The sequence below is a fragment of the Oryza glaberrima genome, chromosome 4 (genome assembly GCF_000147395.1).
Source record: "Oryza glaberrima chromosome 4, OglaRS2, whole genome shotgun sequence".
Taxonomy (NCBI): domain Eukaryota; kingdom Viridiplantae; phylum Streptophyta; class Magnoliopsida; order Poales; family Poaceae; genus Oryza; species Oryza glaberrima.
Genome location: NC_068329.1, coordinates 4,511,968 through 4,527,940, shown reverse-complemented (window position 1 = coordinate 4,527,940; position 15,973 = coordinate 4,511,968). Strand labels below are relative to the sequence as shown.

Here is a 15,973-nt window from a genome sequence, read left to right as displayed (position 1 = left end):
CGAGCGGAGGCAGTATCCCTGCATAGATGGTTCACCCCTGAGTGAGGCAGGTGCGCTACGGTGGGACAGCCGTTGAGGTAGGGCCGAGAGGCGTGCCCTACATCGGTGTCGCCATTGGTAGGACTGCCATGAGTGTGTGAGAGAGAGAACTTAACTTGAACCATAATTTAATATGTGTGTCAGACTTCTCTTTCCCGGGAGCGCCAGAACTCCTCTCACTGCTAGAAACATGGACGCCTAGAGTGCATGAGGATTTAAGTTCATGGAGCGGGTACTGCCAATGCGAGGTTATCGAAAAGCTTTGCCGTGACGCGTCTCATGTGTTGGGACGAGGCTCATGTGTTGGGCAGTCGCGGAGTGCGGGTAAAGTGTACATCCACTGCAATGTGAGTAAACCAAAACTATTCGAATAGCCGTGCTCGCGGTTATTGAGCACCGGGACATGTATTACACTTGGCTAGACTCTAAATTCTTTAACTTGTGTGGGATGGGATATTGCATGATGATTTTTATGCTGATGGAACCACTTCCTGAGAGGCGGGAATGTAGACGTCCTCAGAAAACCATGACGACTCAATGGCGGGAAGCTATCCTTGGAATCACAATGGATGGTGGACAGAACCGTCATTGTTTAATATAAATACTGGTACTAAAATTTGATCAGTCAATGCTAGGTCTTAGGCTTGTGAAAAGAATTACAAAACTGGCTTTATGCAAAAGAGTCATAGCCATCCTTTGAAATACCCCTTTCATATGCATTGTTGCTGTGGTGACTTGCTGAGTACGGTTGGTACTCACCCTTGCAAATATAAAATTAATCAGAAGCGGGAGATGAAGCTTCGGAGGATCCCTATGCCTACTACCAGGAGGGAGATGAAGACGATGGCGCTCAGTAGGTCTTAGTATGGTCATTGCCTGTGGCAATGGCATGCCGCTGCCTGAATTCCGCTGCCTCATCTATTTCTGCTTTTGGATGTATTCCGGACCGCTTGGTCCGATGATTTAAGACAATGCCTGCGGGCTTATGATGTAATAATTAGCACTAGACTCTCGTGTATGTGCTTTTGGTATTTCAGCCATGAACTCGTGTGTACCAGACTACTTGATCCAGGGAAATGGTACTGTTTACACGAATGATTCCTGTTATAAAAACGGGGGTCTACACGCTGGCTTGTGGTTGGTACGGTTATTGTCTCACAACAGTAGCTCGCGAACCGGTCCTTAATTGTCATGAGCATGACCTTCAAAACCATGTGCTCACAACCCACCATTGACAAGTTTTAATTATCATTTAATTATCAATTAATTATCTTAACACGATTAACCATTGTGAGCTACCATTAATTATAATCATAAATAATAATGTAGTATGATTCATCCCATTAATGAGCTAATGTTTCTAAGCATGGCTAAGCAATTATATATATATAGCATTTAGCTGAACCAAACCAATATATAAGGTTCTAGCTAATCAAATTATAACCCATAGGAAAATAAAGTCATCTTCGGCCATTAATTAATTGGGAAAGGCTCACCACCCAATGACATTCGAAAATAATGCATAAGTTGAAATAAAACATTAGCTTTAAACGGGTTCAACATGCTCAACATGCTCAAAGGGTTGTTTGGGATCTGTGTGACTTGCCTTGAGCTTCCTCAAACGCTTCTGAACCTTCCTCAACGTAATCGCTCTACTCCGGAATGTTGGAAACTAAAGCAAATGAATAAAATCAACAAAACAGTAAAAAAACAAGCATAAATAGTACATGTGGATATTTTTAACATGTAGATCTCGATTTTACATGAATTTAGCAACTTGAACCACTTGAATCCGAGTTACGATGATTTAGTTATGAATTTCCGAAGTTTAATCAGATTTCATCTAATACAGAAAAACTAAAAAAAGATTTATGACGTCACGATGACATATCGCAGCCATGGCACTGGACCACAACTCCGCCGGCGATAGAGAGCTCGGTTGGGCTATCCGAAGACACCAACACGAAGAGGACGACGACGCGAACTCACCGGTGCAAAGAACAACGACGAACGACGACAAACGACGGCCGGCGACGAGGTCCCAAGGCGGCACGGTTCGGCTCAACATCAACGGCGGCGCTCCGGCTGTCTTCGGCGGCTGCAAAGGGACGGCCGGGGTGCTCCTCCTCCTCACGAACCCGACGGTTGCGACGGAAGGCGGCGGCGATGACCACAGCAGCGGCGCGGCGTGGCTGAAGCGACGACAACGACGGCGGCGGCTAGGGCTACGCGGTGGCGGTGCTACGGGCAACGGTAGAGCTCGGGACTTGGGGCAAACGGAAGAGGACGACTAGGGCATGCTTTATATAGGCATGGGTGAGAGAGATCGAACTCAAAACGAAAGGATTTGAGCCAGAAAAATCCGAGGGTTAGGTGGAGAGATAAACTCCAAAACGAATTCGATTCGGTTTATCCGGGCAAAATTGATCTCCGAAACTTTAGGGGAAAGAAAAATGATAAGGAGGAGATAATTTCCCCTCAACTAATTTTAGGAAAACACAAGAGAAAAAGTCGGATTTGGAGGGGAAAAACCGAGCCAATTCGGTCTCAGGTCGGCTGCTAGAGGTTGAAGACGATACTGTAGCGACAGGGACAGAAAGTAGACTTTCCTTCATCGGCTGGCTGAAAACAAAGCAAAGAAAGAAAGAGAAGGGGGAGCTCGGCTGGGCCGACTTGGGCTGCACAGCCGTGCACACAAAGGAGGGAGATGGGCTGGAATCAGCCCACGGCTTAGGGGAAGATTTAAAACTTTTTTCAATTAAAATAATCACTGAAATGATCTTTGAATTGTTAAAAATACTTCCAATGCTCAAGTAATTTTAAAAAAAATCCTGAAAATACTTGGACACTCAAAGTACTTAACAAGATTATAATCAGACCATATAATGATTAATTTAATATGTGGGTAATTACTGAAATGTTCTTTGTATGATTAAAATTAGGAATTGAGCTACGAAAAATCCGAGAAAATTCCAGAGAGTATAATTAACCATGGAGAATTTAATAAAAATTAAATCCATCCATGCTTTATATTTAGGAAATTTATTTCTCACATTTAACTTCACTTATAAATTAATGAACATTTAATATAAATTCTAATAATAATTTATTAAATAATTTATAAATCTAAAACGAAAATCAAGATGTGACAATCAGCCGACGAGCTTCTTTGATTACGAGATTAGTTTTGATCTGCCGACGAAGCGAGCGAACTAAACTCTGACCTCCCTCGCCTTAGCCTTTGTCGTGTCCCGGAAGCACACTGTGGAGGCGACGGCTGGCCTCATCTAACCCATCTCCTTGCCCCAATCCTTCCCTGGATCTCCTCGTCCTCCTCCTCCCGTGGATATCCCCGTCGCCTCCATCGCTCGTCGTCGTCTCTGTTCTGACCCTGTAGCATCGGTTTTCTCAGCCCTAGCGTGGCCCCGTCCATGCCGCCGGCACCGATGTGCATCACAAGAGGCAACTCCCTGTTGGCTACCCCCTGGCGGCATCGGCTGTGCTGCGTGCCCCGTCTACCGCCGTCGAAAGCGACAGCACCCTGTCCGTCTGACCCACCCATCGCTGACGTCTCGTCCCTTGGCAGAGGTCTCTTCTGTTCTCCTGTTTGCTACCACATCGATCCTCATTCCTCAATCAGTTCAGGAACTGCTATTGCAGTTAACTAATGTAACTAAGTATATTGATTTTTCATAGCTTCAGTAAAACGCTGCGAGTTTCTGTTCCAGTGTATGATGAATTCATGGTTCAGTACATTGATGCATGTTAATTTCTGTTTGAGTGGATTGATGCAAGTTAATGCCCTGTGTGGGTTCATGTGGGAGACAGAAAGAAGATCACAGAGAGTGGCTATGAGAGTTTTAGCTTTGTCTGAATTGATTGCGGGAATGTACGAGTCCACATGAAACTAGTCATGTATATATGAATTCGTGAGGCATGTGAATTTTTAGAACCAATTTTGGATGATGTGATCTATAGAGTCTATAAGTATATTGTTCTGCATCTGTGAAATGTATGGTGTGCTCTTATAGCAATATACTTGACATTCAGATGAATATGATACTGATCGCTGAAAAATTGTTTCTGGATGAGTTGTGACTTGTATGCAACATGTGTATATCAAGCCAGGACCAAAAATAATTTTGAAAGTACAAAGATGTATATGAGACACATGAGGAGCTGCTTCCTGGTGCTAAATATTTAGTGCTTGTAAACAGACAAAGTAGTTCCCTCTAATTGAATTAATGCCATTCTGGCAAATGATCAAATGAACTCGATAAAATGAGATTTGCCCCGGTCCAACAAAAAGTACATCGAGGTACCGGTATCTCACGGTACCAAATCATTTTCAATCGTTGGATCTAGTTGGACAGGATGAATATTGTTAGATCCAACGATCGGAAACGATTTGGTACTGTGAGGTACCGGTACTTCGAGATACTTTTTGTTGGACCGGAGCAAATCTTCGATAAAATTCATCAGAAGGCACCTTCATTCATATGCAGTCCTCCAAGCATATTGCAAGGATAGATTTTAGGGAAATAGCAGAATACAAGCATATTCCCAACGATGGTGGCGATGGAGACGTCCAGGGGAGGAGGAGGGCAAGGAGATGGGCATGACAAGGCCAGCCGCCGCCGTCGCCGCGTGCGACAGCGATGGCGAGAACTGCTGAGCTCGTCGCCACCGAGAATGAACGACGGGACGAGTATGTTCGCTCGTTTCATCAGGAGATCAAAACTAATCCCGTAATTAAATAAGTGGCAAGATGGTCCATTCTCAGCCATCGCTCTCCAACACGATTGAAGAAAACGGAAAACAGATGAGTGCAATGGAAAGCCTATAAATAGGAACGGAGTTACGATTTAGGCGCTATTATAGTATAAACGCTGAACTTTTGGTGCTATAAAACTAAAAAAGGAAACTTTGGATGCTATAGAACCAATTTTGCATTTTTAATTAGGTATAGATTTTATGAATTACTTTTGCCTCTTAATTGCACGAATTGAAACTGCAATGGCATACAGAATGTGCGCACACTACTTTTAGTGGCAAAATTGTAATTCATGATTTTATGGTTATTTCAAGTTAGGGGGTGAAAGTAGGGGCATATAGACAATTTTCCTTTAGGAAAAGAGGGAAAGGAGACTGACTGGTTAGGCTAAGAGAGAGAAGAACAGGGAAGCGGCATAGGTGAATAGTAAAGCCTTGAGAATTTTCAGGCATTAGTTTGGTTTGGATATTTGGAAGATTTGAATATATATTTGAACTCAAAATTGTTTCTTTAGCTTACCAAAACTTGAGATTTTCATCAACAGGCTTTTGGCTAGGACTTGGATAATTTTGAAATAGGTTTGAATTTGAAATAAATTTCCGGAATGTTTAGGAAGGAAAAGAGTCATTTTCAAAAAAGGACTTGAAGAATTCACAATTGTAAATTTTAAGCAAGGATTTATGAGAGGTGTTTTAAATGGAATTTTTGAAGGAGATGTGTTGATGAACTTGGAATTTAGGAGTTCCAAAACGAACCATGGACGGGACATCCTGAGATTTGAATTGTACAGGATTTTTTTTTGGGGAAAATTGGGGTCTTAAGGAGGATTCAACTGATCAGATCACTTAGGCCCTTAATTCAAACATAAAGAACACAATTTTCAGAACTTAGTTTTTTCTTGAAAATAGTTTTTAACATCCAAAAACCGGTGCATTACACTTGCAACTAGGAAGGGTTTGTTTAGAGTCGAGTTTGTGCCTGTGCAACTGAGAAAAGTAGTACCATATTGATTTAATATTGATTTATTACTCTACTGTTTTACTACTGATCTCAAATGTTTATTAAATCTACTTTTGAAAATGATCCCAATTATGTCGTCATTCCATATACCTCATGCATTTGAATATTTATTGAGTGACTTAGTGAGTATTCTATATACTCACCTTGCTATATCAACAAAATATCATTAGTTGAAGAAAAGTGTTTTAATAGAAAAAAATGGAGTTATAAGACCGAGCTTATACCACAGTTTAGTTGCCTATGGGAGTGGATACGAAGCTGCCCTAGACCCTTTTTCCGTTGTAGATTTTTTCTTTGTGAGCAGTAAGTGCCTATTTCACAAGTATATTTGGCGTTTCATTATGTTGGATCTATACTCTCTCTGTTAAAAAATATAGCAACTTAATAGTGGATTAATTGGATACAACCATTACTATGAATCTGTGTAAGGGGTTATCTAGATTTATAGTACTACGTTGTATCCGATCCGGTACTAGGTTCTTCTATTTTGGGATAGAGAGAGTATATTAAATTGTCACTTTGTTTACCTTGACTGATTTAAGATAAGGATTGAATGCACATATTATTAGAAAATTGGTGGCGGATTTCTATCCGTGACACTCTCATCTCCTATTTAACTACTAAAAGAATTATGCTAATTCACCGAGTATTGCAGAACGGATGGCATATATGCATATTTATATATACTGTGATGTTATAGAAGTATATAAAATAGGCGGGTGCAGGAGCAGGGTTGTCATCGTATTGTTGGCTATAAAGGCACAGTATGTATGGGTCTAGACAAAGCAACTTCACTTCCTTCATCTTCCTCCTGGAACTCTTCAATCTCCCCAGTGAGATCCTCAAGGGACTTCCCTTTCGGCTCTGGTAAGAGAAGGGTGAAGATGAATCCAACAAGATTGCACCCAATAAGGACAAACAGAAAGATCCTGATATGGTATTCTGTGTACAAGAAACCAAACACACCGACAATCGCACCGATCTTCCCAACCGCACCAGATATCCCATGGCATGTGGACCGTAGCCTTGCAGGGAAAATCTCAGCTGGAATTATGAAGGTTGTAGTATTTGGCCCAAAGTTGGCGAAGAAGAAGGTCAGGCCATACATGACTGCAAATCCATACTTGTTCTTGTGCCTCAGCCACTGATCATAAGGAATTGCAAGACAAAGCATGAAAACAGTCATCATGGTGAATCCAATCAGCTGGATCTTGACACGGCCGATGCGATCAACGAAGGCGACAGTGAAGAAATACCCGGGAAGTGCACCGCAAAGCGAGATAAATGTGTGAACTGCTGTCATGGTGATCATCCGCTGGAGGGTATGGTGGTATTCGCTATCTAGACGAGGAAGAAGACCGACCTCGGTGAAGATATTCTTCATGAAAATGTTGAGCGAGTAGAAGGTGACGTCGAGGACGAACCAACAGACGGTGGTGCCAAGGAGGTGGAGGCCATGGCGGTGGAGAAACTCGAACGAGAAGAGGCCATACTCGTCCTGCCTTGCAAGCTCATTGATAACTTCATCGTCCGGGGTTATGTTGACATTGAGCACGGCTGACATGTCCTTGGCGGCCTTCTTTGCATTCTTAGAGATGAGGGCAGTGTAACGTGCTGTTTCTGGCATTTTCATGCGCCAGTGGTAAGTGAGAGCAGCAGGAATGGCGCCAAACATGAGGATTATCCGCCAGGCATAGTCAATCTTTGATGCCGATGAATGCTTGAAAGCTGCAGATACTATCATTCCAATGATCCCAGCAGCAAGGTTGCCGAAACCCTACAAGTCAATTCAGAAGCATGTGGTCTCTGACAACAGTTTTATGAAGTAACTTGTCTGAAGAAAACATGAACAAATTAAAAAGGGACTATCTATTTTTTCACATGAATGATTTTTCTAAATATCAATCAATCACTTTTTAACTTTGTATCAATGTCAACAACTTCACTTTTTTCTGTATATTTTTTCTTGTGGTGAAGCAAATAATGTTTGAATCTATCTAAAAGTAAAAAAGAAAAGGATGCTATGTGGTTTCAATTCATGCCATTATAAAACTTTAAACTATGATTTATATAAGCATAGTAATGCATCTTGATTAATACAGCAACTAAAATATAAAGAAAAATAAAGAGTAAATTCAAAAAAAAAATAGATATATTGATCAATCTTTCGCAAAAACAACAGTATGGATGTGCATCATAAAACTTTAGATTTAGCATCAAATGTTTCACAAAACTACAAATTTAACATTAATTTTAACACAAAAATTACAGCCTTCGTAAGTAAAAAAAAGTGCTATGGATATAAACTCTAAAATATTTAGTTATTTGATAACTTCATCATTAAATTTGTAGTTCTGTAATACAATGCTTTAAATCTATAGTTTTTATGATAAATTATTTGATGCTAGGTCTGTAGTTTTGTGATGCATATTTGAAATCTATAGTTGTGTGATAGTTTTTGCAAAATATCTGTAGTGTTGCGGAATATACTCAAAAATAAAAGTTGCACTTCGTTTCTACTGAAGTTGCAACATTTTATATTTTGCAAGACTTGTGCAAGTTATTTGGCTCCTAGTCTAGTCCTATGGAAATGATGTTATCCTACATAGTTGTAGGATCAAGAATAATCTTACAAGTTTTGTTGTTAATCAGCTAATATGTACTAGACGTTCTGTAATCCTTTGTAATTCTCTTTGCTATATATAATATTTTTACACTGCTGGGTACAGCCTAACAGTTTTGCTTTAATAAAAATTACTAGGTGACAGATAAATAACGAAACTGGGTTAACAATAATTTAGACATGCTCCTATTCAATATTTGACACTTCAATTTTGTCAAACTTTTGACTTTGTCATTAATAATGTCTGAAATATTATGTTTAAAAACTAAAGAATGGATGGTATGGGTACATTTACCTCCAAAAACTATAAGTAATATGCAGAAACCTCATTCATGTTAAGGCTGGATTCAATTACAATAAGAAAAACATACTCCCTTCGTCTCTAAATATTTGACGTTGTTGACTTTTTTAAACATGTATACATATAGCTTTACATATTTCACAAAAAATTTTGAATAAAATGAACGAAAAAATCAACGACGTCAAATATTTAGGGACGGAGGGAGTAGTTTCTACTTACTTGCATAGCGAAGACAGCAGCAATGAAGGCACCACGAGTCCTCTTGTTGGCGTACTCTGACATGATGGTGGCGGAGAGTGGGTAATCCCCACCGATGCTGACGCCAAGCCAGAACCGGAAGAAGCAAAGCACAGCGATAATGTTCATCCCCTCGTGCTTACTGAAGGAGAGTCCGGAGGCGAGAGAGGAGACAACCATGAGGAGGAGGGTGATTCCATAGACACGCTTCCGGCCCATTTTGTCGCCTGAAAGTGTGTATAGACTCAACGCAATGATTAATTGGATTGATAATCCAAGCGGAGTACGTACATATAGGCACAATATAATCCTTCCTTATCTACTCAACCGACCTAGCCAGCCGAAGACGAGCTGTCCAGGGACGGTGCCACAAAGCGCGATGCCGGTGACGGCGGCGTGGATGTTCCGGGGGAGCTCGCCGTGGTAGTAGACGTGGCCGAGGAGGTCGGCGACGAGAGAGATGGAGAAGAGGTCGTAGGCGTCGGTGAAGAAGCCCATGCCGGCGATCACGATCGCGATGAAATGGTACAGCTGTGTCCTTGCAATATCCAGGGCGTGCAGCACCCGCATCTGCTGGTTGCCGGCCATTGTTGTTGTCCGATCCGACTTGCTTCCTTAATTTCTTCGATCCTGTCCTTGCTATTGTAAGTTGCTAAGTTATATAAGCTTCCAAGCATATTCAACTGTCTCTGTCATATCGAAGGTTTTATGCTTTCCATCTAATCGATTTTTGAACGGAATTGCTAAAAAACTGTCAAAGGTTTTTTTTTGCAAAAACTTTCAAATGTAAATGTAGTATAGTTATAGTGTAACTATAATATAATTACACTAGTATTTTTACGTAAATAATTAGTCTAACTGTATTGTAACTATATTGTAATCTGCATATATTATGTTAGGCATTATTTTAATACTTATATACAATTTATATTATAGCTATAGTATAGTTGTAGTGAAAATATATTACAATTATACTATAGTTAGATTTGGATGCTTTCCCTTGAAAAACTTGCCGCAGTTTTTTTAGATAGTTCCCTGAACTTTATGAATTTCATTTCTACAATCTGCTGAACCTGACAACCACTTGGGAGTCACAAATGGTTTATTGTCTCCATGTGTCCGTACTTGTGCAACAAGACACTAGCATATGGTGAACTGAATGAATATTCTTATTGTTGTATCAGATATAATTGGATCTGTAGAAATCTTGAATTTAGTGTAACAACTGATAGCAACTAGGTAGTACAAATTAAATGTAGACTGGAAAATACTAGTGGTATACGTGCTTGGTTCTTCAGATCAGAAGTTAGCTGGAACTTGCTGGTTGCAATTTATTCAAAGTCGTCGCACTTGAAGTCCCGGACGGCAAGCAGGAACAAGAAAGTAAAACATGTCTGTTTCAATCATCCTGGCATCTGACGTGCCCGATGAATTGCTGGGTGTAATATTCTCTAATGAAGATACAGATTCCGTAAGAGCGAGTTCAGAACACACTGCTCCGTTTACAGATAGATCTGGTCTTAGGATGTATGGATGTACAAACATTTTAAGATTTCATAATTCATTTGCAAAAATGGTATCAATAATGTTTTCATGAGAATATATCCATATAGTTATACTTTATATAGCTTTTCATAATATATAATTCAAACAAATATGAACTTGTACACAGGAAACTTTATCGACAACTTTGTTGAAATTAATAGATAGGCCTTAGCCCATTTGAAGATTAATTCTTTGAAAAATCACAAAATCACACCTTATGGGATAACATGTATGAGTAGTTTAGTCCCTCCTTAAAAGGGAGGATGCTCTCCTAGCCACTTGAGGCATGTCAGGCGGAGAGAATAGGGGGAACACACACGCACGCTCGCTCGCCTCGCCTGGCCAGACATAGTGGCGCGCGTGCACGACGTACGCGTCGAATGGTCCGATAAAATTGGTTCCTTATGCAGTTTTGTTTTGCTGCAGAAAATTCAGATTTGTTTTTTTGGAAACACTCCGAATAATACGGTGTGTGAAACGGCGTGGAGTCCAGATAAGTTACGCGCGACTTATTCGATTCGTTTATCTGGAGTGGAGATTGTGCAGGCGCCCTGATCAAGCATCCTGATATCTCTATATAAGTAGAATCGCTGCCTCCACGCAACATGTGAAATCAATCTAGGGTTTGCCTGTTCCTCTGTACTGCGCCATCACTCATAGTCTACTTCATCCCGCTCGCGGGCATGCACCGGCGATTGGGAGAGTAGGTTTCCAGAACCTTCGTCTTCGACGTCCTGCACCGGGAGAAGGTGGCAGTAAGTTTTTTTGGGAAGCGTTTTGCGCGACTACTCCCTGTTCGTCCACAACGGGTCGTCTTCCTCTTCACTCACGTGCTGCGCGCCGTTGTCAACGCACTGTACCATGAGTTCTTCCTACTGAGCAGCCGGTTTTCCAAAACCCTCGGTACGCATTCAACATGTTTCGCAGATTTGACCTGTTCATGCTTTACTGTCTAGTTTACATGTGTAGATCGTATGATGCGATTATGCTATTTTACATCTACAATGTCATGATTTATTTAGGGAATAAATTAAATCATTATGTGCTTATATATTCAACAAACTTGAAAAGAATTAATGGGCAGTGACTAGTAGGCCACATCTTTGCTATCCAAAGATAATATACAGATAACCATTTAACAGTCCTAGTATGCTATTTCTATAAATGGCCTCCTTCACCTTCTGTTATTGTCACTATATTTAAATTACTTTTCTTCGATTACCTACAAAATAGCTTATATATACACAAGCTTAGAGTAACATACTCCACAAATTTGGGAAAATCATTAGCGAAAATATTTTTCATCAACATTATTCATTCTTGTTGAGTCGGAGCCCTTTCGATCCTTTCCCACTTATTTTCCCCTTCTCCCTTCTGATCGACTTCATTGATCCAACTCATTCAATTTTTCCCTATAAAAATCGTGAAAAAACCTAACTCAATACTATTCTTCGTGGGCCAAGGCCAATACGTCCGCCCACTTCCTCCCTTTCGCTCCTCGTCCTCTCTCTCTCTACTTATGCACAAATTATTGGAATACCTGAGTTACTAGGGTAGTATTGTGCCCTGTGCTCGGTTTCAGCTAACGTGGCGAGTTGGCTATAATCAATATGGCTGAGTCAGCATGAGATATATCCACGTGGACTCCACATGTCAGGGCATTTTTCTGTTTCTTTGCTCTCTTTTTCGGGGGTTGCTAGTGGGCGGGTGATCGCTTCCCTCTCCTCCTAGCGATCACCCATCCCTCCCCCTAATACAGTAATACTCATCCTTCATCTCTCTTTTTTAATTTTCTATTCATAAATTTCAAAAAAAATTAGTAAAAGAAAATTAGGAAAAAAAATCTAATACTCTCATTCATGTGCATAGACTTTATATCGTATACTTTGCACGCATAAACTTTATGTATAGAAATATTTTATATATAAAATATTTGAATCCGAATTTGAATTTTAATCGGATATATAAACTTTTGACTTATAAACATTCGCTCTACAAATTTTAGGTGGATAAACTTTAGATGTGTAAACTTTAGGTGTATAAACTTACTAAAAGAGGAAAATATAAAATATTTGAATTTGAATTTAAATTTGAATTGGGCATATAAACTTTTGACTTATAAACATTCGCTCTATAAATTTTAGGTGGATAAACTTTAGATGTGTAAACTTTAGGTGTATAAACTTACTAAAAGAGGAAAATATAAAATATTTGAATTCGAATTTAAATTTGAATTGGGTATATAAACTTTTGACTTATAAACATTCGCTTTAAAAACTTTAGGTGGATAAACTTTAGTTGTGTAAACTTTAGGTGTATAAACTTTAGAAAAAGAAAAAAAAGAAAAAAACTATTGCTGGCAGCGATAGTTAGCCTTCTCGCTCTTTTTCCTCTCTATTTTTCTCTATCCCTTTATCTGCCATTTTTTTTCAACAGCCGGCCGAAGAGAGGGCGAGCGACCGGAGGGGCCACGCGACGTCGGCAATGGCTCGGACCAATGGTGCAGTGGCAGCAGCCCATAGAGGCATAGAGCTGCTCGGTTATTCCTTCGGCCATAGAAGATGCGAGGTGGAGGCGGAGGGAAGAGGAGCCGGGAGATCGCGATCGAGCGGCCGTGGAGGCGAAATCATCGAGGGACCAGGGTGCGGAGGAGGTGGAGCGGTGCCGTGCTTGTGCTCGACCAGCTGCTGTTGCTCCTCGTTGGCTAGCGGTTAGCTAAGGAAGAAAGGGCATGTGGGCACGATTGTTTTTTACCCTCGTAACTGACAGGGTCCTCCTATTTTTTTTATAAAAAAAAGATTGTAATGGCACGTAGATAACGCATCATATTAAAAACTAATGTATGCGCTATGTAGGACGAAACTTTTCTAAAAACCACCAATAGACTCAATTTGCACTTAGGGCCTGATTGGTTGCTACACAGCTGAGCAAATAAGCCTGGTCGAGCCTGTAACTCGCCTGGCATATGTTTGGTTGCTACCCTGAGGATTCTAGCCTGATGAATCTTGCCCGAGTGTACTCGCCTGAGTCAGGCGTATGAAATGGGTGGCGTGAACAAGCCGTGCTATTTCGCTCCACCTGCCTGAGTAAAATCACCGCTCTTCTACACTGTAGTGAAAATAAGACCACTTCTTCCTCCTCCTCACTGAAACTTGGTGTTAAATATATTCACTATTTCCCTGTTGCCATTTGCATGTTTAACCATATGTGATGCTTTTATCATTATGGAATGGAAGATCGTTTGGCAAAATCTTGGTAGAGGGTACTCTCACCATCTACATAGCATACGGTGAGTGTATGCTCAGGCAAAATATTAGCCAAACACTGCCTGACACTTATGTCCACTCAGGCATGTTCTCGGAGCTTCAACCAAAGACCTCCTTAAATTTGTGTCATTCCTGGACAGGTATTTTCTGCAAGCAAGCTCAGGCAGCCCTCAGGCATGGAAAATACTCAGGCAGGTTGCTCAGGGTAGCAACCAAACAGACCCTATTTGTTTTGATGGTTAAGGGATACTTCGTACCAGAGTTTGTGGTTTAGGGAAGCAAATAAAATACAACTCATAGTTGAGGGATATAAAGTGGACTTTTCGCTATTACGTATTCAAAATCATTTCCTAAATTCCAGAGAAAATGGTGGAGAGAGAAAAGGAGAAGGAGTGGAGTGGATAATACCGTGAGGAAAGAGAGGCAAGTGGATAAGACAAAGAGCTGTGGGGCACGCGAGGTGTAGGGCATCCGATATTTTCCCTTCTCATCGGACGCCTAGGTCAAATCTTTTTTGCAAAGATTTAGCAAAACCATTTTCACAAATATGTCTGGAACATCATATAAAGAGATACAAAGGAAATTTTCTCTACTAACTATTATTTTCGCGAACACGTAAAAGAATTACACGTCAATATATTTGAAGAAAAAAAGATTTTGTTATACAACGCAATCAGTCAGACCGAATTATGACAAGGGAAGGGAGAAAAGGCAAAGGCAAAAACGGAAGCTTAGGAACTAGTTCGATGGCTAAATGCAACTCCTATGCTCTACTAACTACTAATAACTCGCTGTTGAGGAATCTGTACGCATCTTCACTAGAGGATATTAATCCTGACGCGTACAATTTCAGCAAGTCATTGGGCAACATATATATAATGAAGGCATCAATTCATCTATCTTTTATTTGCAGGATAGAAAACAGATATGGTTTGTTTGTTCATGCCGTCCAGGACATGAATAGCGACGACTTTGAACTGATTACAACCAGCAAATTCTAGGTAATTTCTGCCTAAGTACCAATGAATTGTTAAACAGAATTTAATATTCTTTATACAGATCTAAGTATACATGTTTCATCTGACATTAAAAAATTCATTCAGTTGAGCAAATGCTAGTGTCTTGTTGCACAAGTACGGACATGAAAAGAATAAACAGTAGAAACAGATAGAGAGAATTAAACAAACACATGGAAACCATAGAACCTCTGGTATGACAGCAACTGGAAGCTTATTAACCTTCAGGAACTTACAATAAGAATTAGGACGGGATCCAACGAAGGAGGCAAATCAGAGAAAACAATGGCTGACAAGTGACAACCAGCAGCTGCGGGTGCTGCACGCTCTGGACGTGGCAAGGACGCAGCTATACCAATTCAAGCTAGGCGATCGTGATCGCCGGAATATGGACTTATTCACCGATGCCTACGACCTCTTGTCCATCTCTCTTGTCGCTGACCTCCTCGGATACATCTACTACAAAGGCCAGCTCTCCCCCAATATCGACGCCGCCATCACCAGCTAGTGATTTCAGTGAACATGTAAGCATTCCGTGCTGATGCTTCTATGATGTGATGTAATATTTTGGAGATTTGAATCTGTGGATGTATTTGAATCTGTGGTGGTATTTGGTCCAGAATGAGTTCTTGGGCTGCTGGTATTATCTGGGCCGGCCCAATATGCCGAGGAAATGGGCTGAGCCAAATTTAAAAGGACAAAGTACACCGCAGGTCCCTCAACTTGTCACCGAATTACAAAATCGTCCTTAAACCGCAAAACCGGATACAATGCCTCCCTCAACTTACAAAACCATTGCAAACTAGGTCCCTCGGCGGTTTTGACTCCGGTTTTATCCGATGTGACAGCTGACTCAGCTGTGGGTCCCACATATCAGCCCCTTCTTCCCCTCCCCTCTCTTCCTCTCTCCTCTTCTTTTCTCTCCCTCTCCTCAGTTCGGAGGTGGGCAGGGCAACCAGCCGGTGGGGGAGGCGGGAGTTCGGCGGCTGACGACGGGCGACGAGGCGGCGGCGGATCTCAACGCGACGTCCCCCGCCCCGACGCAGCGAAGCAATCCACCCCACCGCCCACCACATCGCCGGCGCCTTCTCGTCTGCGATGCAACATACACATCGGGGCAAAATCAATCAAGAAAGCGTCAAATGCCATTAA

At 41.1% G+C, this 15,973-nt stretch overlaps 1 protein-coding gene across 1 annotated transcript; it reads right to left on the bottom strand.

Moving 5' to 3' along the window:
• Window positions 1–6,553: 6,553 nt before the first annotated feature.
• Window positions 6,554–9,595, bottom strand: LOC127769493 (putative inorganic phosphate transporter 1-13). The gene is made up of 3 exons (XM_052295079.1): window positions 9,327–9,595; window positions 8,977–9,221; window positions 6,554–7,610 (listed from the first exon to the last, which is right to left on the bottom strand). The coding sequence occupies exons 1-3, from the start codon at window positions 9,580–9,582 to the stop codon at window positions 6,585–6,587; spliced, it is 1,527 nt and encodes a 508-aa protein (XP_052151039.1). The 5' UTR covers window positions 9,583–9,595; the 3' UTR covers window positions 6,554–6,584.
• Window positions 9,596–15,973: the final 6,378 nt, after the last annotated feature.